Source organism: Heterodontus francisci, chromosome 1, assembly GCF_036365525.1.
Source record: "Heterodontus francisci isolate sHetFra1 chromosome 1, sHetFra1.hap1, whole genome shotgun sequence".
NCBI lineage: Eukaryota > Metazoa > Chordata > Chondrichthyes > Heterodontiformes > Heterodontidae > Heterodontus > Heterodontus francisci.
The window spans coordinates 214,951,559-214,972,218 of record NC_090371.1 but is presented as its reverse complement, the minus strand read 5'-3'; the positions used below and the strand labels follow the sequence as shown (position 1 = coordinate 214,972,218).

The window sequence follows — 20,660 nt, the reverse complement described above, 5'->3', positions numbered from 1 at the left end:
TAGATGACCTCACATTTGCCTACATTGAAATCCATTTTACATTCCCTTTTCCAGTACTTTAGTCACCTCTTCAAAAAAATCCATCAGGTTCATCAGGCTTGAACATGATCTATTGCCATGCTGGCTCTCTTTGATCAGCTGAACATTTTCAAGGTGTTCAGTCACTCTATTCTTGATGATAGATTCTCGCAATTCCAAACAACATATCTTAGGCTAATTAGTCTTTAGGCTAACTAGTCTTTAATTTCCTGGTTTCCTTCTCTCTCCTTTCTTAAATTGTGGAGCGACATGCACAATTTTTCAATCTAAAGGAATGGTTCATGAATCAAGAGAACGTTGGAAGATCATAGTTAGTTAGTGCATTTGCAATATTCTCACTTACTTCCTTTAAAACCCTGGGATGGAAAACATCTGGTCCTGGGGATTAGTCACTCTTTAGTGCCATTATTTTCTTCAATACTGTTACTTTGCCAAGTTAACTTGGGTGAGTCCTGTTGTGTCTGCTGCCACCTTATATACTTAGTTAGTCTAGCTTAGAGAGATTACTGAGTCTTCAGTACTTTGAACATTAACTCTATATTACATTCTAACTATATACAGATTTACATCAGTCTGTGTGACTTCTCTGAAGCCGCACTGCATCTTCCTCCAGTCTCTCTCATATGCGATCTCTTACATCATCATGGTGGGAGGTATTCCTTACACTGGTCTCAATCATTAACCCTTTCAGACCCTTATACTGCATCTCCTCCCAAGCCTTTATCCATATATATATTTATACATTCACTTTTTTATTCTTACACACTACCCCATCCCCCCCAAGTCTCTGACATCACAGATTCAATTTGTCAGGAGACTTCACAACTCTCCCTGATCGTGTTGTTGTCAGATGCAGAAGTCTTTCTCTGAACTCTTGCTCCTTGATTTGGATGGCCTTCATTGATGTTTGTCGTATTCGGTGCTTTCTGAATTTCAGGTTCGTCCAAATGTATGACCGATTGATGTCTTTGATGAATAGGAATAAGATTTCTCCTGTTTCTTCTTATAGTACCTTCTGAAGTATGTACTTACTAAGATCTCTGTTGATTCTCATCTCTCTGGGCGATTACTCCTTCTCTGCCTTGGTCTTGTACCCATACCTTTTCTTCTTCCATCAACTTAGGTAAGTTGCTAATATGGTATTTCCTATTATAACAATAGGCTTGTTGCTTTCAGTGAGACTTTTCTCTGTCTTGAACTCTCTGATAATCCTGGACTTCTAGCCTGGAAGGAACTTTTTGGGTAGGATTGGAAGTTGTGTTCTAAGCATGCTTCCCATCAACAGTTCTGATGGTGCTAATCCACATAGCAATGGAGTAGTTCTTTAGTTTAGGAGTACCATTTGAAAATCTTGATTTTTCTTTAACAGTAATTTGATAGTTCTGACTCCTCTCTCAGCATTACCATTAGATTGTGGATATCTAGGGGAACTTGCAAGATGTACAAATCCATAGTTTTCCGCAAAGTGCGTAATGTATCAATTTCCATTATCAAAAACTATCTGGTCAGGTATACCATGTGTTGTAAAAATTTCTTGCAACACTCGAATGACTGTCTTCATTGTCGTTGTGTACAAACATTTGACTTCAATCCACCTTGAAAAATAGTTGATGGCAATCAGGTAGGATTTTCCATTAAACATGAATAGGTCCGTCACCAGACATTCCCATGAGCTGGTTGGGAATTGGGTCAAGATAAGGGGTTCCCTCTCATCCTGTCTCTGCACTGCATACCTGGCAATTAGAAATCATTTCTTCTGTATCTTTCAATATTCCCGGCCGCTGAGCCCATGCTCTACATTTCGTTATACCCATGTGACCTTGGGGTATTTTCTCAAAGATGTCTACCTGGAGTAACTCTGGAATCACCAGCCTCTCGTCATATACCAGCAAATCATCCACAATAGTAAAGTGCCTTCTGTGTACCAAGAAGATTTTCATCCTCTTACTACTGGGAGATTGCCGCGGCCAGCCTTGCTTGCAATATTGGTGAATTTGGATGCATTCTTCATCTTGCATCTGAGCATGACAAATTTCTTGGAGCTTTTTCAAACTTGCCGGCCATTGTGACGCAGTGAACTGAGAATATGACTCAATCTCATTAATAAAGTTAACATCCTGTTGTGTAGGATGGTCGACAGTAGCTCTGGACAATGCATCTGCTGTCGTTTGCTGCTTGCCCTGTACGCATACTGTTTCGTAGGTGAACTCATTAGCCTCAACCGGAATCTCTGTATTCGTGCAGGCATCCTAGCAAGTTCCTTTTCATCAAGTAAGGACACTGGGGGTTTGTGGTCTGTCACTATTATAACCTTTAAACTGATAATATAATCTGAGTACTTCTCACAAGCCCACGTGACTGCGAGAGTTTCTTTCTATATGACGGCATATCTCGCCTCTGTCAGACAATGCTCATGACACATAATAACCTGTTCTTTGACATCCATCTGGCTGTTCCTGAAAAGGACTGCCTCTATCCCTGCAGATAAGACATCTGCTGCAACTGTGGTTGGCAGTGAGGGGTTATAATGCACTAAGATATCCTGAGAAATCAGCATTTCCTTCATCCTTTGAAATGCTTGCTCCTGATATGCATCCCAGCACCATGCTTGAGCTTTCCTATATAGTTGTTGTAAAGGCTCAGAAACTTGCGCTAGATTGTGTAAAAACTTTGCCAACTGATTGACTATTCCAAGGAATCATTGAAGATCTTGGACAGAAGTAGGAAGTGGGAATTCACTAATGGCTCTCGTATTTTGTGGGCCTGCCATCATGCCGTTGCTACTGACAATGTGTCCTAAAAACGAGTAGACACATTTGAAAACTCAGACTTTTCCTTTAGTATTAGGCCTTTATCTTGCAAACAATTCAAAACCGCTCTAACCCTCAGGTCATGTTCTTCAATGGATTCACCATGGACTAAGATGCCGTCCATATGGCATATTACTCCTTTAAGGCCCTGTAGAATGTTCAAAATAGTTCTTTGGAATATTTCCAGTGATGATGTTATACTGACTAGTAAATGATTAAAACAAAATCTTCTGAACGGAGTAATGAATGTTGTCAATAACCTCGACTTCTTATCCAATGCAATTTGCCAAAAGCCACTATTCAGTTCAAACTTTGTGAACATGGTACTTTTGGATAACTTTGCTGATCTTTCGTTCACTGAATACATCGGATGAACTTCTCTTGCCACAGCCTGATGAAGTCTATGCAAATGCAAAGATTCCTGTTAGGTTTAGGAACTGGAGCCATTCCCCAACACCACTCTGTAGGTTCCGTGACAGGAGAAATGGCTCCCATCCTGGTCATCTCTTCTAATTGATGTTGGACATGCTTCATTAGTGGGTGTGGCATCATCCTAGGCGTGAAAAGACATACTTGTTTAGCATCTTTTCGCAAAGTAATACTATATTCAGTCTTCAGTCTTCCTAGACCAATAAATAATTTTGGGAAATCTTTTTGGAACTTATTCCTGGATTCTTGTTGCTTAACTTCTTCCACTTTTTTTATAAGATGAAGGTCAATACAAGCTCTTCTACATAAGAGAGAGAATTCCTGATTCCTAAGAGCATACAGTGTTTCCAATATCTGCTTTCATTTGTACTGGAGTGTTGCCTGTAGCTTTCCGTTGAATTTCAGTTCAGTGTCTCCTGGGCCATGTAACTTGAGTTTCTGTTGGTTGCAGGTAATGCATTGATAACCATAGCTCTTTGTCTGATAAGACCATTACACTTGCTCCAGTGTCTAGTTTAAAATTAGTGATATATTTGTTGACATATATATCTGCAGACCCAAAATGTCTGATTTGGATCATTGATCTCACCAAGGAAATCTTCTGATTTCTCTCCTGATGGAGACCGTTCAACTTTGTTAACAACTCTATGCTTGAAGACTTTTTCTTTCGAACTTGTGGGAGTAGAAATTTTACTTTGGCACATCTTCCCAAAATGGCCTATTTTCTTCCAATAGAAGCATTCTGCTTTGTTTGCAGGACACTGTTCATGCCTATGGGTCTTTTCAGTGCCACAGCACTGGCAGGGTTTCATGGTGTCTTGCACTCCTACACACCCCCCACCCCCAGCCCCCCCAGTGTACCTTCTTTTCTGGGGCATCTTTTACAGCCCTCTGATTAAGGAACAGTATGGTGGCTGGAGGTTTGCTAAACCAAGGGCTTTCTCAGGATTGCTCTGTTGTTTTTGCAGACCTCTGCCTGTCTCATCAGCTAAATTGCTTTGTCTAGGGTGAGGTCTTCTCCAGACTGCAAGAAATCTGATAAGAATTCATCAACAATACCTACTGCAATGCGGTCTCTTATTAATTCTGCTTTTTGGTCTCCATATTCACACACTTCAGCCTCTTAGTTTTTTTTTGCTCACACTGGTCATCATGGGTAATGATACCATCCTCAGATCCACCCCCACTAAGGACTTTTGGTTTTCCCAGTGCTGCCTGCCTAGTGCCATTAGGAACAAATCTTTTTACCCTCTTTATGGGTTGTTCACCAGATCCCCAACCATTGCTTGTTTCTTCGACTCGAAGCCTGCAATCACTGGACCAGATTTTTTTTCACAGACTACCTGCCTCTGTGGTGCATCCTGAATGCCTCTACAAGTCGATTCCCCGACTCTCTGTGCCTTCTTCAACATCGGAACAGCTCTGGAGCTTTTTCACAGCCTCTTCACGAGTTCTGCAGTTTTGGCACTTTTTTCAGGCCAGCCAGTATTTCTTCAAATTCTTCTTCTGGGTGTTGCATGGTAAGAACCACCATTGTTCACCAACCCACCGCTGTTCACCATTTTGTATGTTATGTTTGTCTGCTCCACCTTAATAAGTTTAGTTTGTCTAGCTTAGAGAGATTACTGAGTCTTCAGTAATTTGAACATTAATTCTTTATTATATTCTAACTATGTACAGATTCACATCAGTCTGTGTGACTTCTCTGAAGCCGCACTGCATCTCCCTCCAGTCTGTCTCACATGTGATCTCTTACATCATCATGGTGGAAGGTATTCTGTACACTGTCTCAATCATTAACCCTTTCAGACAATTATACTACAAGTCTCTGTCCCTGTCCCTGATTCAACATTAGTTTCCTTGGGGTATCTGACATACTATTCTCTTCCTCTACTGTAAATATTGATGCAAAGTAATTATTTAACACGAGTGCCTTTTCCTTATTCTCATCTATAATATCATTATTAACAGTTTTTAAGGAGCCTACACTGCCCCTTTTCATATAATTGTAAAACATGTTGTGTTGATTTTGATATCCCTTGCAAGTTTCTTTTTATACTCCATTTTTGTAGCTTTTGCAAACTGTTTTGTCACCTTTTGTTGTTCTTTGTACCTTTCCTATTCACCAGGATTGGTGCTATTTTTTGCATTTTTGGATGCTTTTACTTTTAGTTTTATATTGTCTCTTACTGTTTTGTTGCCCATGGCTGTGCTTTTGGCAAGTAAAGCTTTTGCCCCATTGGGGTATAAACTGGTTCTGTATCACATTACATTTGTTTTTGAACACCTCCCACTGATTTTCTGTCATTTTACCAATAACAGATTTGCCCAGTTTACTGTGGATAGTCTCTGTCTGCCTTACTTAAATCTAAAATTTTAGTAGATGTTTTCCCTTTCAAAGACAACATTGAACTCAATAAAATGCAGTTGCAATTAGATAAATGTTCATGCACTGTTAGGCTGTTAACAAAACCTGGCTCATTACCCATTATTAAATATAATATGGACTGTCGCCTTGGTTTTAGGACATATTGTTACAGAAAACCATCCTTAACACACTACCTTTCTGACATGAGCTTGGCTGTTTATCCCAATCTATATGGAAGCTAAAATCCCCCAATAAAATCACTTCTAAGTTGAATTTGTGCCTGCAATTCATTCAATTTATTCTTAATACTCCGTGTGTTTGCATAAAAATTGCTTATTTGGGCCACGCACCTTAACCTGTCCTTCTGCTGTAATGCTTTTCTCACACATTTATTTCTCTCTCCTAATTTAATTACATCTTTTAGTTTTCCCTTTACCTGTAATGTCTAATGCATGAGTACTGATTATTAATCTACTCCCTTCCCTTCTGGTTGTTTTAGAATTATTTTTTATGCTACCTTTTCATGTGAACTTTCCCCACCATTTACTATTTTAAAGTCCTTGTGACCGCCTATTTATCCTTTCCGTGAGGACACTGTTCCTAGCCCAGTTCAGGTGAAGCCTGAACTCAGTGGTATAGTTCCTTCCTGCCCTAGTACTGGTGCCAGTATTCCATAAAATGGAACCCTCTTACACCAATCCTTCAGCTATGTGTTCACCTTCCTAATCTGTTTATCCCTATGCTAATCTGCATGTGGTGCAGGTAATAATCCAGAGATCAAAACCCTTGAGATCCATTCCGTTAATTTAGATCCTAGATCCTGGTATTATCCAAATAGGATCTCTTGCCTACTCTAGAAAGAATAATTCGGGACAAAATTAATAGTCACATGGACAAATGCGAGTTAATTAAAGAAAGCCAGCATGGATTTCTTAAGGGAAAATAATGTTTAACTAACTTGCTGGAGTTTTTTGAGGAGGTAACAGAGAGGGTTGATGAGGGCAATGCAGTTGATGTGGTGTATACGGACTTTCAAAATGCATTTAATACAGGGCCACACAAAAGACTTGTGAGCAAAGTTATAGTTCATGGAATAAAAGGGACAGTAGCAACATGGATACGGAATTGGCTGAGTGACAGAAAACAAAGAATAGTGGTTAATGGATGTTTTTCGGGCTGGAGGAAGGTTTGTAGAGGAGTTCCCCAGGGGTCAGTGTTGGGACCCTTTCTTTTCCTGTTATATATTAATGACCTAGACCTTGGTGTGCAGGGCACAATTTCAAAGGTTGCGGATGATATGAAACTTGGAAGCATTGTGGACTGTCAAGAGGATAGTGTAGAACTGCAAAAGGACATAGATAAGTTGGTGGAATGGGGGGATAGCTGGCAGATGAAGTTCAATGCAGAGAAATGTGAAGCGATTCATTTTGGTAGGAAGAACATGGAGAGACAATATAAAATAAAGGGTGCAATTCTAAAGGAGCAGAGGGACCTAGGTGTATATGTGCATAAGTCATTGAAGGTGGCAGGACAGGTTGAGAGAGCAATTAATAAAGCATACAGTATCCTGGGATTTATTAATAGGGGCATAGAGTACAAGAGCAAGGAGGTTATGTTGAACTTGTATAAGATACTAGTTCGGCCTCAGCTGGAGTATTGCGTCCAGTTCTGGGCGCTGCACTTGAGGAACGATGTGAGGGCATTTGAGAAAGTACAGAAAAGATTCATGAGAATGGTTCCAGAGATTAAGAACTTCAGTTATTAAGATAGATTGGAGAAGTTAGGGCTGTTTTCCTTGGAGGAAAGAACGCTGAGAGGAGGTTTGATAGAGGTATTCAAAATCATGAGGGGTCTGGACAGAGTAGATAGGGAGAAATTGTTCCCACTCATGAAGGGATCGGGAACGAGAGGGCACAGATTTAAAATAATGGGTAAAAGAAACAAAAGCGACATGAGGAAAATTTTTTTTCACACAGTGAGTAGTTAAGATCTGGAATGCACAGCCTGTGAGTGTGGTGGAGGCAGGTTCAATTGAAACATTTGTTACGACCAAGGCGGGAGTAATGCACTGTTAGTTCAGTCCCACTACTCCACAGGTCACAGCATATTAGTAAAGTTTCCCACCTACTGAAAATTAGCCAAATTAAACACTCTATTTATCCCTCAGAAAAAAGCATGCCAAGCCAGGTTTCTTTGAACAACAAAATTAATTATTTATTAATAAACCAAGTTTTAAACGATACTAAGATAAATCTATATGTATGAAAAGATTTTATAACTCCTTATTCTTCCTAACCCTCATGCACACACATATACATTCAAAAAACAACGGTTAACCGGTTTTAAAGAGATGTTTTAAATTACATTTGTTTCTTAGGAATAATAAAATAACTGGGTAACTTCTGGTAGGATGCTTCTGGATCAGTGAAGTGTCCCAGAGTCAAATAGTCAGATGCTACTCAAAGTCTCTCCAGGTGAGTTTGATTAACAGTCTGTGATGGGTAGGCATTCAAGGCAATTCGACTGAGGCAGGTGTCACACAGATGTTTCATCAAAAGGTGTAGCAACAGGTCTACTTAAATTTTAAAGTAACAATCTAACAATAGAAACTTTCTTGAGATTTCAGGATCTCCCAAAAACACAAAAGGCAACAGGACTCATTCTTAAGGCAGGGATTCTTCAGACTGGAGGCAACAGCAATCTGCCACATACAAAGCAGTATTCCTCCACAGAGTGTAGCAACTCCTCTTTTCCTGGTCTTTTTTCTCTCTCTTCAGGAAGGTCAAAACTATACCTTAAATGTAATATTTCTTTCTAAGAGATGCAAGGCTTATTTTTCAGAGAGAGTAGGTATTTTCCTTGGTCTACAAACACAAGTCCCAGCCAGCTCACTGCTAGTTGCTCACAGCTCCCTGGTCTGTTTCACTCTGCAAAACTGAAACTAAAAGCTTTCAACATCCAAGTCACAAGACAGTCATAAATCTTCCTGTTGCTTTGATGCAAGTTTTACAGCCTGCACACTTCAAACATCAAGTGTCAGCATTCAGTGTTCACAGAAAGTCCTTATTCTCAGCTCTTAAATGCAAACAGACCTCTTAGTTTTTTTTTTAAAAAAGCAAAACTCTTGTGACACATTCAAAAGGGAATTAGACTGTTAGCTGAAATAGAAGAATGTGCATGGTTACGGGGAGAAAATGGGGGAATGGTACTAGGTGGGTTGCTCTTTCGGAGAGCCGATGCGAACATGTTGGACTGAATGGCCTCCTTCTGTGCTATATCAATTCTGTGATTCTGTGATTAGTCTTCCCCTCCTTCTCCCTTTGGATAGTCCCATTCTCCAATGTGCTATGGTCAGTATTCTGGCTCTCCTTCCGACAGTACTCTTATTTATCCCCATAGGTAGCAAGTGAATTTTACCTGTGAGATGGGATCAATTACTGCAGGTCCATGTTCTCTATTTCACCTGCGTTCCGCTTACTCTGTACACTATCGGTCATACCAACCCCATTCTGATATCTATTATAAGCCAAACTGACTCCCACAGCTACTTTGATTACACTTGCTCCTATGCTGCTTCCTTTAAGAATTCTATTCCATTCTCCCAGTTTGTCTGTCTCTGTTGCATCAGTTCTGACAATGCAATCCTCCTCACCAGTACTTCCAATATGTCTTCATTTTTCCTCATTCCCCTCCACAGTGATTTACAGGGCCCTTGACAGTGTTTGTCCCATTTCCCATATTTCTGACCTCACCTCTTCCCCTCCCTTCACGATAGGGTTCTCCTTGTCCTCACCTCTCACCCCACCAGAATCCACACGCAGCAGATCATCGTCCACCATTTCTACCACCTTCAGTGCAATGCCACCATCAAACACGTCTTGCCCTGTTCCTTTCAGCATTACAAAAGGACCGTTCCCTCCGCGACACCCTGATTGACCCTTCAATCACCCGTAACACCCACTCCCCCACCTGTGCAAGTGCAAGAGATGGAACAGTTGCCCTTTTACCTCCTCCATTCCCACCATCCAGGGGCCCCAAACACTCCTTCCAGATTAAACAGCGATTTGTACTTTTTTCAATTTAGTATACTGCATTTGCTGCTCATGATGCTGTCTCCTCTACATTAGGGAGACCAAATGCAAATTGGATGATCGCTTTGTGGAATACCTCACTTCTGTCCGCAAACATGACCCTTCCGGTCACTTCCCATTTATTTCTCTGCCCCACTCCTACTCTGACCTCTCTGTTCTCAGCTGCCTACATTATTACAATGAAGCTCAATATAATGTCGAGGAACAGCACATCGTCTTCCAATTGGGCATTTTAAAGCCTTCCAGACTCAACATTGAGTTCAATAATTTCAAATCATAACTGTAGCTCTCATTTTCTTTTGGGACAGCTGGCGCTGGTAATGATTTTTCTGTCACCATTTACACTTCCTCAAGACCCATCTTTTTTTTTTTACTTGTCCCATTGCCACCGAATTACCATTCGGTCATTTAATCTCTCCTACCTACTAACCCAGCACAAATCTTCCCTTTGCTCTATCCTCCCCCTTTTCCCAGGCTCTATATTAAAACCTGTTGCATTTCTAACATTCTGCAATTCTGATAAAAGGTCATCAACCATTAACTCTGTTTCTCTTTCCACAGATGCTGCTTGACCTGCTGAGAATTTCCAGCATTTTCTGTTTTTATTTATGTTGTATTGGCTGGGTTCAGAGTTACACATTAGCCAGCATCCAGATCCCTATCACATTGTTGTCACCCTTGCTAGAAGGTCCATGTATAGATCTTGGATGTGACCAATGGTAGTTTTGCTATGACGACTCCCTACTTAAAGCCAAGTAAAAGGAACTGTCTAGGCTCATACACAATTGGGCTGAATTTTTATAGCTTGCTGCCAATCTCGCGAGCTTCCAAGATGGCACGGCGCACGCACGAGACGTGCGCCACACGCACGAGACGTGCGCCATAGAGCCACCGCGATATTTCCCACGGTGGCTTATTAACATGGAGGAGGCGTACCGTCCAGCCCCTGATGAAGTAGAGGGGGTGGGCGCTCTCTTCCCGGCAATGGCGTCCAGCGCCACTGCAGAGGTGCCTGAAAATGCTGAACATTTTTAAAGGCTTCAAGCCCTTACGGGTCATTACTATTTTTAAAGAGGAATGGATGGTACAGTGAGATAAAAACATTTAATAAAAGATCGGAGCCTCTCTCCCACCACCCCCCCAGTGACCACACTATTTATGGCCCTCTCCCCCCAAATAAATGTTTTCTTCACAACCCAAACATTCCCCCTCAAACTTCATCACCTTTGCCCTTCAACCCTTTCCCACCATCTCCTCAGCCAATAGTAAGGGTTTCCCCCGCTCCCCCACCGCCCTGAAAATTTCACTCCTCCCCCTTCCCTAACAGAGATCCGAAGGCGCGAGACTTCCGGCCACCGGCCAGAATATCGGCGTGGGACGGCTGTCGCTGCAAGGCAAGTAATTATTCATTCATTAAACTTTATTAACATATTTAAATTAAGGTTTATTCGCTGTGCGGTGGGGCGTGGGGGGTGGGGGATGGTCCCGAGGCCTCACTGCCGCTGGTAAAGTGAGGCAGGGCCTTCCCGGCGTCAAGGCCCATGGCAGGCATCTTCCGGTAGAATTTTCTGGGCCCCCCGCCACGACCCCCAACATCGGGGGCCTGGTAAAAGTCAGCCCAAAGTGACGTCGCTTGAGTGGGGCGCACCATAAATTGTTTCCAGGAGTGCAAAGTTAGAACTAATTCACGACATGTTCCGGGCAGTTTTGTGTTGTATTCCCAACCCAACTAGGAAATGGGGTTGAGAATCCCCAAACTGGGTTTGGTCGTGTGCTTTACAATCAGGGGAGATTTTCACCCATCAGGTTAGGCTTGATTTGAACCCAGACCCAGAAATGAAAAGACAGTCTTCTGTCACCAAGCTCTCAAGTTGCTCATTGCTACTGAGTTTATGAGAATGTAAACAAGACTGCACTGCCTTTAGAGAGAGATTTATGAGGCTGTTGTGTCTTGTTCAATTTGTTGTATAATTAATCTTAAAATGAATCCTATTCAAATATGAAATACTACATTAAGATAAAATACCCTTAAAACACAGCGAAGGTAAAAGAATACAATGATGGTGCTTCCAAATTGGTTATGGATTTACCTTCCCTTCCAGCCTTCTGCAACCAGTGATTCATTGAAGTAATGTACTGGGGTTTGATATATCTGGACAGTGCCTATTAATGAAGAACAGACATGGACTCAGTCTAATAACAAACAACATTCATTTATACTGATGTTTAACTATGAGGTAAATAGTATTTGCATTTATATGATGTCTTACCACACTGAAACGACTCAAAGCACTTTACACCACTTTTTATTAAGTGCTGTGGCTATTGTTATGTAGATAAATATGCCAGCTGTTCTTCACCAGTCACATTACGCAAACAGCCCTGAGTGATCAGTAAATCTGTTTCGTCAATGGGATTGAGTGAAGGAGGAATGTCAGCCATGAGGTTTTTTTTTATTCGTTCATCGGATGCAGATGTCCCTGGCTAGGACAGCATTTATTGCCCATCCCTAATTGCCCTTGAGAAGGTGGTGGTGAGTTGCCTTCTTGAACCGCTGCAGTCCTTGGGGTGTAGGTACACCAACAGTGCTGTTAGGAAGGGAGTTCCAGGATTTTTACCCAGCGACAGTGAAGGAACGGTGATATAGTTCCAAGTCACGATGGTGTGTGGCTTGGAGGGGAACTTGCAGGTGGTGATGTTCCTATGCATCTACTGCCCTTGTCCTTCTAGTTGGTAGAAGTCGCAGGTTTGGAAGGTGCTGTGTAAAGAGCCTTGGTGCATTGCTGCAGTGCATCTTGTAGATGGTACACACTGCTGCTACTGTGTGGCAGTGTGAAGGGAGTGTTTGCTGAAGGTGGTGGATGGGGTACCAATTAAGCGGGCTTCTTTGTCCTGGATGGTGTTGAGCTTCTTGAGTTGTGTTGGAGCTGTGCCCATCCAGGCAAGTGGAGAGTATTCCATCACACTCCTGGCTTGTGCCTTGTGGACAGGCCCTGGGGAGTCAGGAGATGAGTTACTCGCCACAAAATTCCTAGCCTCTGACCTGCTCTTGTAGCCACAGTATTTATGTGGCTGGTCCAGTTCAGTTTCTGGTCAATGGTAACCCCCAGGATGTTGATATTGGGGATTCAGCGATGGTAAGGCCATTGAATATTAAGAGATGGTTAGATTCTCTCTTGTTTGAGATGGTCATTGCCTGGCACTTTTGCGTCACGAATCATGCTGAACATTGTGCAAGCATCAGCGAATATTGCCACTTCTGACCTTATGATGGAGGGAAGGTCATTGATGAAGCAGCTGAAGATGGTTGGGCCTAGGACACTACCCTGAGGAATTCCTGCAGTGATGTCCCGGGACTGAGATGATTGACCTCCAACAACCACAACCATCTTCCTTTGTGCAAGATATGACTCCACCCAACGGAAAGTTTTCCCCCTGATTCCCAATGACTCCAATTTTGCTAGGGCTCCTTGATGCCATACTTGGTCAAATGCTGCCTTGTGTCAAGAGCAGTCACTCTCACCTCACCTCTGGAGATCAGCTCTTTTGTCCATGTTTGGACAAAGGCTGTAATGAGGTCAGGAGCTGAGTGGCCCTGATGGAACCCTAACTGAGCGTCATTGAGCAGGTTATTGCTGAGCAAGTGCCACTTCATAGCACTGTCAAAGACCCCTTCCATCACTTTGCTGATGATCAAGAGTAGACTGATAGGCAGTAATTGGTCAGGTTGGATTTGTCCTGCTTTTTGTGTGCAGGAGATACCTGGGCAATTTTTCACATTGCCAGGTAGATGCCAGTGTTGTAGCTGTACTGGAATAGCTTGGCTAGGGGTGTGGCTAGTTCTGGAGCACAGATCGTCAGTACTATTGGCGGAATGTTGTCAGGCCCCATAGCCTTTGCAGTATTCAGTGCCTTCAGCCATTTCCTGCTATCACGTGGAGTGAATCGGATTGGCTGAAGACTGGTATCTGTGATGCTGGGGACCTCAGGTCTTCTGGCTGAAGATGGCTGGGCTCCCCCAGCATCGAGGAGGGGGATATTTGTGGAGCTTCCTCCTCCTGTTAGTTGTTTAATTGTCCACCACCATTCATGACTGGATGTGGCAGGACTGCAGAGCTTAGATCTTATCTGTTGGTTGTTGGATCACTTAGCCCTGTCTATCACATGCTGCTTCTGCTGTTTGGCATGCAAGCAGTCCTGTGTTGTAGTTTCACCAGGCTGACACCTCATTTTTAGGTATGCCTGGTGCTACTCCTGGCATGCCCTCCTGCACTCTTCATTGAATTAGTGTTGGTCCTCCGGCTTGATGGTAATGGCAGAGTGGGGGAATTGCTGGGCCATGAGGGAGGTGGTGGCATAGTGGTAATGTCACTGGACTAGTAATCCAGATGCCTAGGCTAATGCTCTGGGGACATGGGTTTGAATTGCACCGTGGCAGATGGTGAAATTTGAATTCAATTAATAAAAAATCTGGAATTAAAAAGCTAGTTTAATGGTGATCATGAAACCAATGTCGATTGTTGCAAAAACCCATCTGGTTCACTAATGTCCTTTAGGGAAGGAAATCTGCTATCCTCCATGTGTCTCCATACCCACAGCAATGTGATTGACTCAACTGCCCCTCTGAAATGGCCTAGCAAGCTACTCAGTTGTATGAGTGCTGAACTCCTTGCCCTTCTTCAAATAATCCTAGGGGATCTTTAACAGAAACTTGAATAATCAGAACAGGCAGACTCAGTTTAATATCTCATCTAAAGGATTGCACTTTCAACAATGCACTGCTCCCTCAGTAGTGCACTGCAATGTCATCTGAGATTACGAATTCCAGTCATGGTGTGGGATTCAACCAATATTCTTTTAATCCAGAAACAACTGAGCCAGGCTGACACAAAATAGGAATTACTAATAACAAAAATTAGAGGCAGTATTTTCCAACACTCAAAAACCACCTGAGTGCCTGAAACAAAAAATCCATCCAGTAGAAATCCCATGGACCTGTGAGTTCCAATAAGTCACCCACTATGGCAAGGCTCCACTTAGTGGCATGTGAGTCAGAGAATTCCACCATCAGTTTATAAGATCATGGCTGCCTAATACGGTAATAGTGAGGGATAGATTGAGTCTGCTAGGAACTTACGATAAACATGCTTGTGAACAGTCACTCATACCACAAATCTAAAATTTTCAAGATGATTCATGGAATAAACAGGACGGTAGTAACATGGATACGGAATTGGTTGAGTGACAGAAAACAAAGAGTAGTGGTTAATGGATGTTTTGCAGGCTGTAGGAAGGTTTGTAGTGGAGTTCCCCAAGGATCAGTGTTGGGACACTTGCTTTTCCTGATATATTTTAATGACCTAGACCTTGGTGTACAGGGCACAATTTCAAACTTTGTGAATGATAAGAAACTTGGAAGCATTGTGAACTGTGAGGAGGATAGTGTAGAACTTCAAAAGGACACAGACTAGTTGTTGGAATGGGCGGACAGGTGGCAGATAAAGTTCAATGCAGAGAAATGTGCAGTGATACATTTTGGTCAGAAGAACATGGAGAGACAATATAAAATAAAGTGTACAATTCTAAAGAGGGTGCAGGAGCAGAAGGGCCTGGGTGTATTTGTGCATAAGTCATTGAAGGTGGCAGGAAAGGTTGAGAGAGCGGTTAATAAAGCATACAGTTTGCTGGGCTTTATTAATTGGGGCATAGACTACAAGAGCAAGGAGGTTATGTTGAACTTGTAAAAGACACTATAAAGGCAGTATTGCATCCAGTTCTGAGTGCCGCACTTTAGGAAGGATGTGAAGGCATTAGAGAGGGTGCAGAAAATGTTCCAGGGATGAAGAACTTCAGTTATGAAGATAGATTGGAAAAGTTAGGACTGTTTTCCTTGGAGAAGAGAAGGCTGAGAGGTGATTTGATAGAGGTATTCAAAATCATGAGGGGTCTGGACAGAGCAGATAGAGAGAAACTATTCCCACTCTTGAAAGGATCAAGAACGAGAGGGCACAGATTTAAAGTAAATGGTAAAAGAAGCAAAAGCGACATGAGGAAAAACTTTTTCACACAGCATATGGTTAAAGTCTGGAATGTACTGCCTAAGAGCATGGTGGAGGCAGGTTCAATTGAAGCATTCAAAAGGGAATTTGGTTTGTTATCTGAAAAGGAAGAATGTGCAGGATTATGGGGAGAAGGCGGGGGAGTGGCACTACGTGAATTGCTCATTCGGAGAGCTGGTGCAGATACAATGGGCCGAGTGGCCTCCTTCTGCACTATAACAATTCTGTGATTCTCTCTAATCTGAGAGGCTGAACCTACCATATCTCAGGGAATGCCACTTGAGTCAGAAGGCAAAGTGATGAGTGAAAACAGTGGCTAAATGGTTTAACTTTGCTTGGCACTTTAGACAAAACCAAGAATTACGGTGTGTGGGATATTCTGGGCAAGAACCTGTATCTGACTGTTCTGTGGAGCAGAGTCACTGGTTTATAAAACTGCAAATGATCAGTTTCCTCAATTACAATAATGGTGCTACACAGAGTTGTACCATTACCACAATAGAACTGTGAGAAATTCCAACACAAAAATATCTATAAGGATGTAATAGGTTATCTTCACTGTCATTTTATGAGGATTATATATTAAAATTATATTCCATTTTTAAATATATTTTGTAATTATATCTCTATATATGAACACACATTCACCAAGTATTTCATGTAACTGCACTAGAGGGCACTCCAAGCCTAGAATTCCTTTTGTGTTCACTTTACAATCATGGGTTGTGTGTGACTGTTCTTTTACAACAGCTACACTTTAACTGTTCATTATTATACAGTTGTGGCTAATTTTTCCATTCTTGTTATAGAGTTTAATTCTTGCTTGTTAGTCCGTGGATTCTGTGCAAGCTGTTGGTGCATTAACACAGTGTTTTCTCTCCTGCTGCACCTCGATGTTGAGTTCATGATTTCAGCCTGTCTTGTTCAGGCACCAAGCAGAAACAAGGGATTCCTCCAGAGAGGGAGAGGGCTATAGGGAGACAGCCAGAGGGAGGAAGTCAGAAAGAAAGGCAGAGACAAGCCAACACAAGTTGCTCTTACATACACCTCAGCTGTCCACCAAATCCTCTTCCCTTCAGTAACTGAAAGGGCCAAGGGTAAACAAGTTTCAATAAAGTGGGCACTCAAATTCACCATCTACTTACATGTTGAATCAGGTAATTTCACAACCAGATCACTAGAGCAAGGGTGGGGTGGGGGGAGGAGGTGCTGTTTCATGGTCGGGTTTCGACAGGTTGTGCTGACTTTAATGGCAGGACCTGGTTAACATTTTTTGTCTCTGTTTCCCAGCCGCAGTCAACCACATTAAGAGGCTTGTTGCATTTCCTCTTTCTTGATGCAAACGCACCAATCACATAGCCAAGACTGACAAATCTAAAAGGTGAATTCTTTTATTGAAGATACTAACCTATATACAGCAATACTGAGAAGGTAGGATACACATCTTGTTTCTGTGACTGCCTTCAACAACTGCTGAGAAATCACATGGGTCTATACATCACATCCTGGCTGGAGATGGCCAGCCATTTTAGATACACCCTTAAAGCAATACCACAACATCCCCCCTTTCTCTAAATTAGAAATGTGCCATAAAATAATAAGAACTATTTACAATACGGCAAGTTAAAAAGGTATTAAATGTTTAAAGTATACAGCAACAAATTTACAAGTCTCTAACGCATATTGGAGGTCTAATGATACGCCCCGACTTGGTCATTGTAAGTTCAGTTTGTGGTCGTTGTGGTGTCTCACAGTCTTGACTGTCAGTGGGAATGTTGGGTTTGGGTTGTGTCTTTGAACATGTGCTGTTGGCAATGGGATTGCTCGGCGCTCCTTGGTCTGGAACTTGTCGAATTTAACAGTGGTTCCTATGCAACATCATGCCATTGGACATTCAGACCTGGTATGACTGTGGTTCTGGACAAGAACTGACAATTTCGGCTGGATTCCACATTCCATCAGTCGGGTGTTGAATACGAACTTTTAGCCTAGTACTGAGACTGGGCAATTCTTTGCCTGCATGACGGTAATGAGATTTTTTCATTTTTTCTTGCCTGTCGAGCAATTCTTCCCTCACCTCTAGAAGTGTAGATAACTGGTGACCACCTACCAAACAAAAACTTGGCCAGGAGATGGGATTGTTGCACTAAGCAGTTCATTCGGAAATGTAGCACACAACATGTAGATCGTGTTTGGTCTGTCAGTATTTCGTGATCAATGATTTTACAGTGTGAACCATATGCTCAGCTATGCCATTAGAGTGAGGATAATGTGGTGGTGAAGTGATGTGGTGGACTCCCCATTTGCCACACATGGTTGTAAAAGGTTTTCCTGTGTGCTGGAGTCCATTGTCAGAGACGAGTTCCTGTGGGCTCCAATAAGACTGAAGATCGAACTTAAAGTGTTGGCAATGGTTACGCTTGATATGTCATGTAACTGACGAATTCTGGGGAATTTGGAGAAATAATCTGTCACAACTATGAAATCTTCTCCATGGATAGTGAAGAGACCAGTTGCAGTTCTGGTCCATGGAACTTCATGGGGTAACAGAGGTTCTCTCCGAAGACTGGGCATGTTCACAGTTCTTCATGGCCATTTCAATGTCATGGTGTATTCCCAGCCAATAAACTATTTCTCTGGCCCACTGTCTTGTGCGGTCTATGTTTGCTTGATGCAACTGTTGCAAGATGTCCTGCTTGAGACATTTCGGAACAAGTACTTGTTTGCCTTCAAAGCCGACACCCTGAGATATCCCGAGTTCATCTCTGAATGGTCAAAATGGGACTTTTTTCTTGGTCATGGAAAGACTCTGGCCAGCCATCAATCAGGGTCTGCCAGAGCTGATGCAAAGTAGGGTTGTCAGACATTTCCTATTAAAGTTGTTGACATTTGTGCATGCCAAAACTCATAAGGTCAACATGTAGCACATCTTCGATTTCAGAGTCAATGAAGTCGACCTGAAGATCCAGTGAAATGTCACCAATTTTGGATGGGTTGGGTAACTCCATCAACGTATCAGACGTGATCATGCTACTACCTGGCTTGTAGTGAATGTCACAGTCTTAACCTTGAACTTTAACAAGCAGATGTTGTAGTCGAGGTGGCATGCTTGTCAGCAGTTTCCACCAGATCATCTCAAGGAGTTTGTGATTCGTTTCTACGATGAATTTTTTTCCAAAGACATATGTATGCAAATACTGAATCCCAAAGACTAGTGCTAAGGTTTCCCACTCAATGATGGAGTAACTTATTTGGGCATTCAAAAAACTCATGGATGCAAATGCAATTGGCTTTCATTTCTGAAGCATGCACGCTCAAAGGCCCTTTTGAGATGCATCGACTTCTAATGTGGTCTCCTCTGATGGATCATTGAATTGGAGTGTTGATGGTTCCTCAGTCAGTGATTTTTTGAGGGCATCAAATATGCACTGATGATCTTCGTGCCACACAAATGGAACTTCCTTCTTCAGGAGATCTCGAAGGGACAAAGATTTTTGAACGAAATTTGGACTATATAGCGATAAGAAGTTGAATAAACCTAGGCAAGATTGCAGATCTAGCTTGTCTTTTGGGTTTGCCATTGCAGTGATGTCCTTCAGCTTGGCAGGGTCAGGAAGGATACCTGCATCTGAGTATATGGACCCGAAGAAATTAATCTGCTTCATGTTGATATTGCACTTCTGGCTGTTAAAAACGAGTTCTTCTCGGCATGCTGCTTCCATGAACATGCTCCTGCTTCGTTCTACTGATAACAGCAATGTCATCTGCTATACAAATGCTTCCTGGGACCTTGGATGTGATGTGGTCCATATGTTGCTGGAAGGGGTGCTGACTAATAGACAGCCTGAACAGTAGGCTTTGGAAACAGTATCTTCCGAATGGAGTACGAAACGTAGTTAGCTTGAGATGACTGCGCCAAATGAACTGACCAGTACCTATTTTTGGCATCCAGTTTGGAAAAGAATTTAGCGTTCGCTAACTTAAGGTTTAATTCTTCTAAGGTCGGGATCTGATGTGGACACCGCTTCAGTGCTGCATTTAGATGTCTTGGGCCAAGACAGATCTAAATGGATCCATCTTTCTTTACCACACATGTGATGGAACTACACCAATCAGTGTAGTTCTCTCTTGATCTTATCCAGTTCAGTCTTTAGTTTGGTATGAACATGGATACTGCACTTGCGTTGAGGATCAATCGAAGGGATAGCATTGACATGCATGTGCAAAACTGCCAATCTTGTCGAACTTGTCTGGGTAGAGTGAGGTTAAGTTGGCAACAGAGTTGATTGGCTTGTCCTTCTGGTCAGTAGGCTTAGCATTTGTGTCAATGCTGTGTATTGTCACCAATGCGAGGTCTCTCTATGCCGGTAGGCCTGCAATTAATGGACCTGTGGTATCCAGGATGTAAAAAATGTGGGATGACCAGGGTGTATTTTTATACCAGTACTCGAGCGTAATGGATCCCAAAGACAGAATCGCTGAACCATTGTACGCTATGAGCTTGGCGGTGGTTGGTTGAGCCATAGTGTGCCATTGCTGTGGATACATGTTCTTCAGGATACGGAGAGGTAGAATATTGACACTCGCATCTGTGTCCATCTTGGTCCAGAGTGTGTGTTTGCCAGGCTGGATGGAGCCTTAACTCTGTTTCTCTCTACACAGATGCTGTCAGACCTACTGAGTATTTCCAGCACTTTCTGTTCTCATTTCGGCAATCCTGACTTTCTTTGCTTGTCTATGTGGCTCAGCAATGGCCATGTCAAGAAAACACAGTTCCTTCTCCGTCTGGATAATTTAAATTCAGTAACGAGGTCTGCTGCCTTCCAATTTAGGAATGGAAACGTTGTTGTCATTTTGTCTTGAA

General features: G+C 42.4%; 1 protein-coding gene across 2 annotated transcripts in view; it reads right to left on the bottom strand.

The window, feature by feature from the left end:
- Nucleotides 1-20,660, bottom strand: part of LOC137355454 (uncharacterized) — a 121,566-nt gene that overhangs the window by 42,229 nt on the left and 58,677 nt on the right. Inside the window, exon 6 of one of the 2 annotated variants that reach the window (XM_068020619.1) lies at nt 11,828-11,900. The exons of the other annotated variant lie outside the window; for it this stretch is intronic. Within the exon in view, the coding sequence (XP_067876720.1) occupies nt 11,828-11,900 (73 nt within the window). The remainder of the gene's footprint in view (nt 1-11,827; nt 11,901-20,660) is intronic. 2 annotated transcript variants of the gene reach the window in all.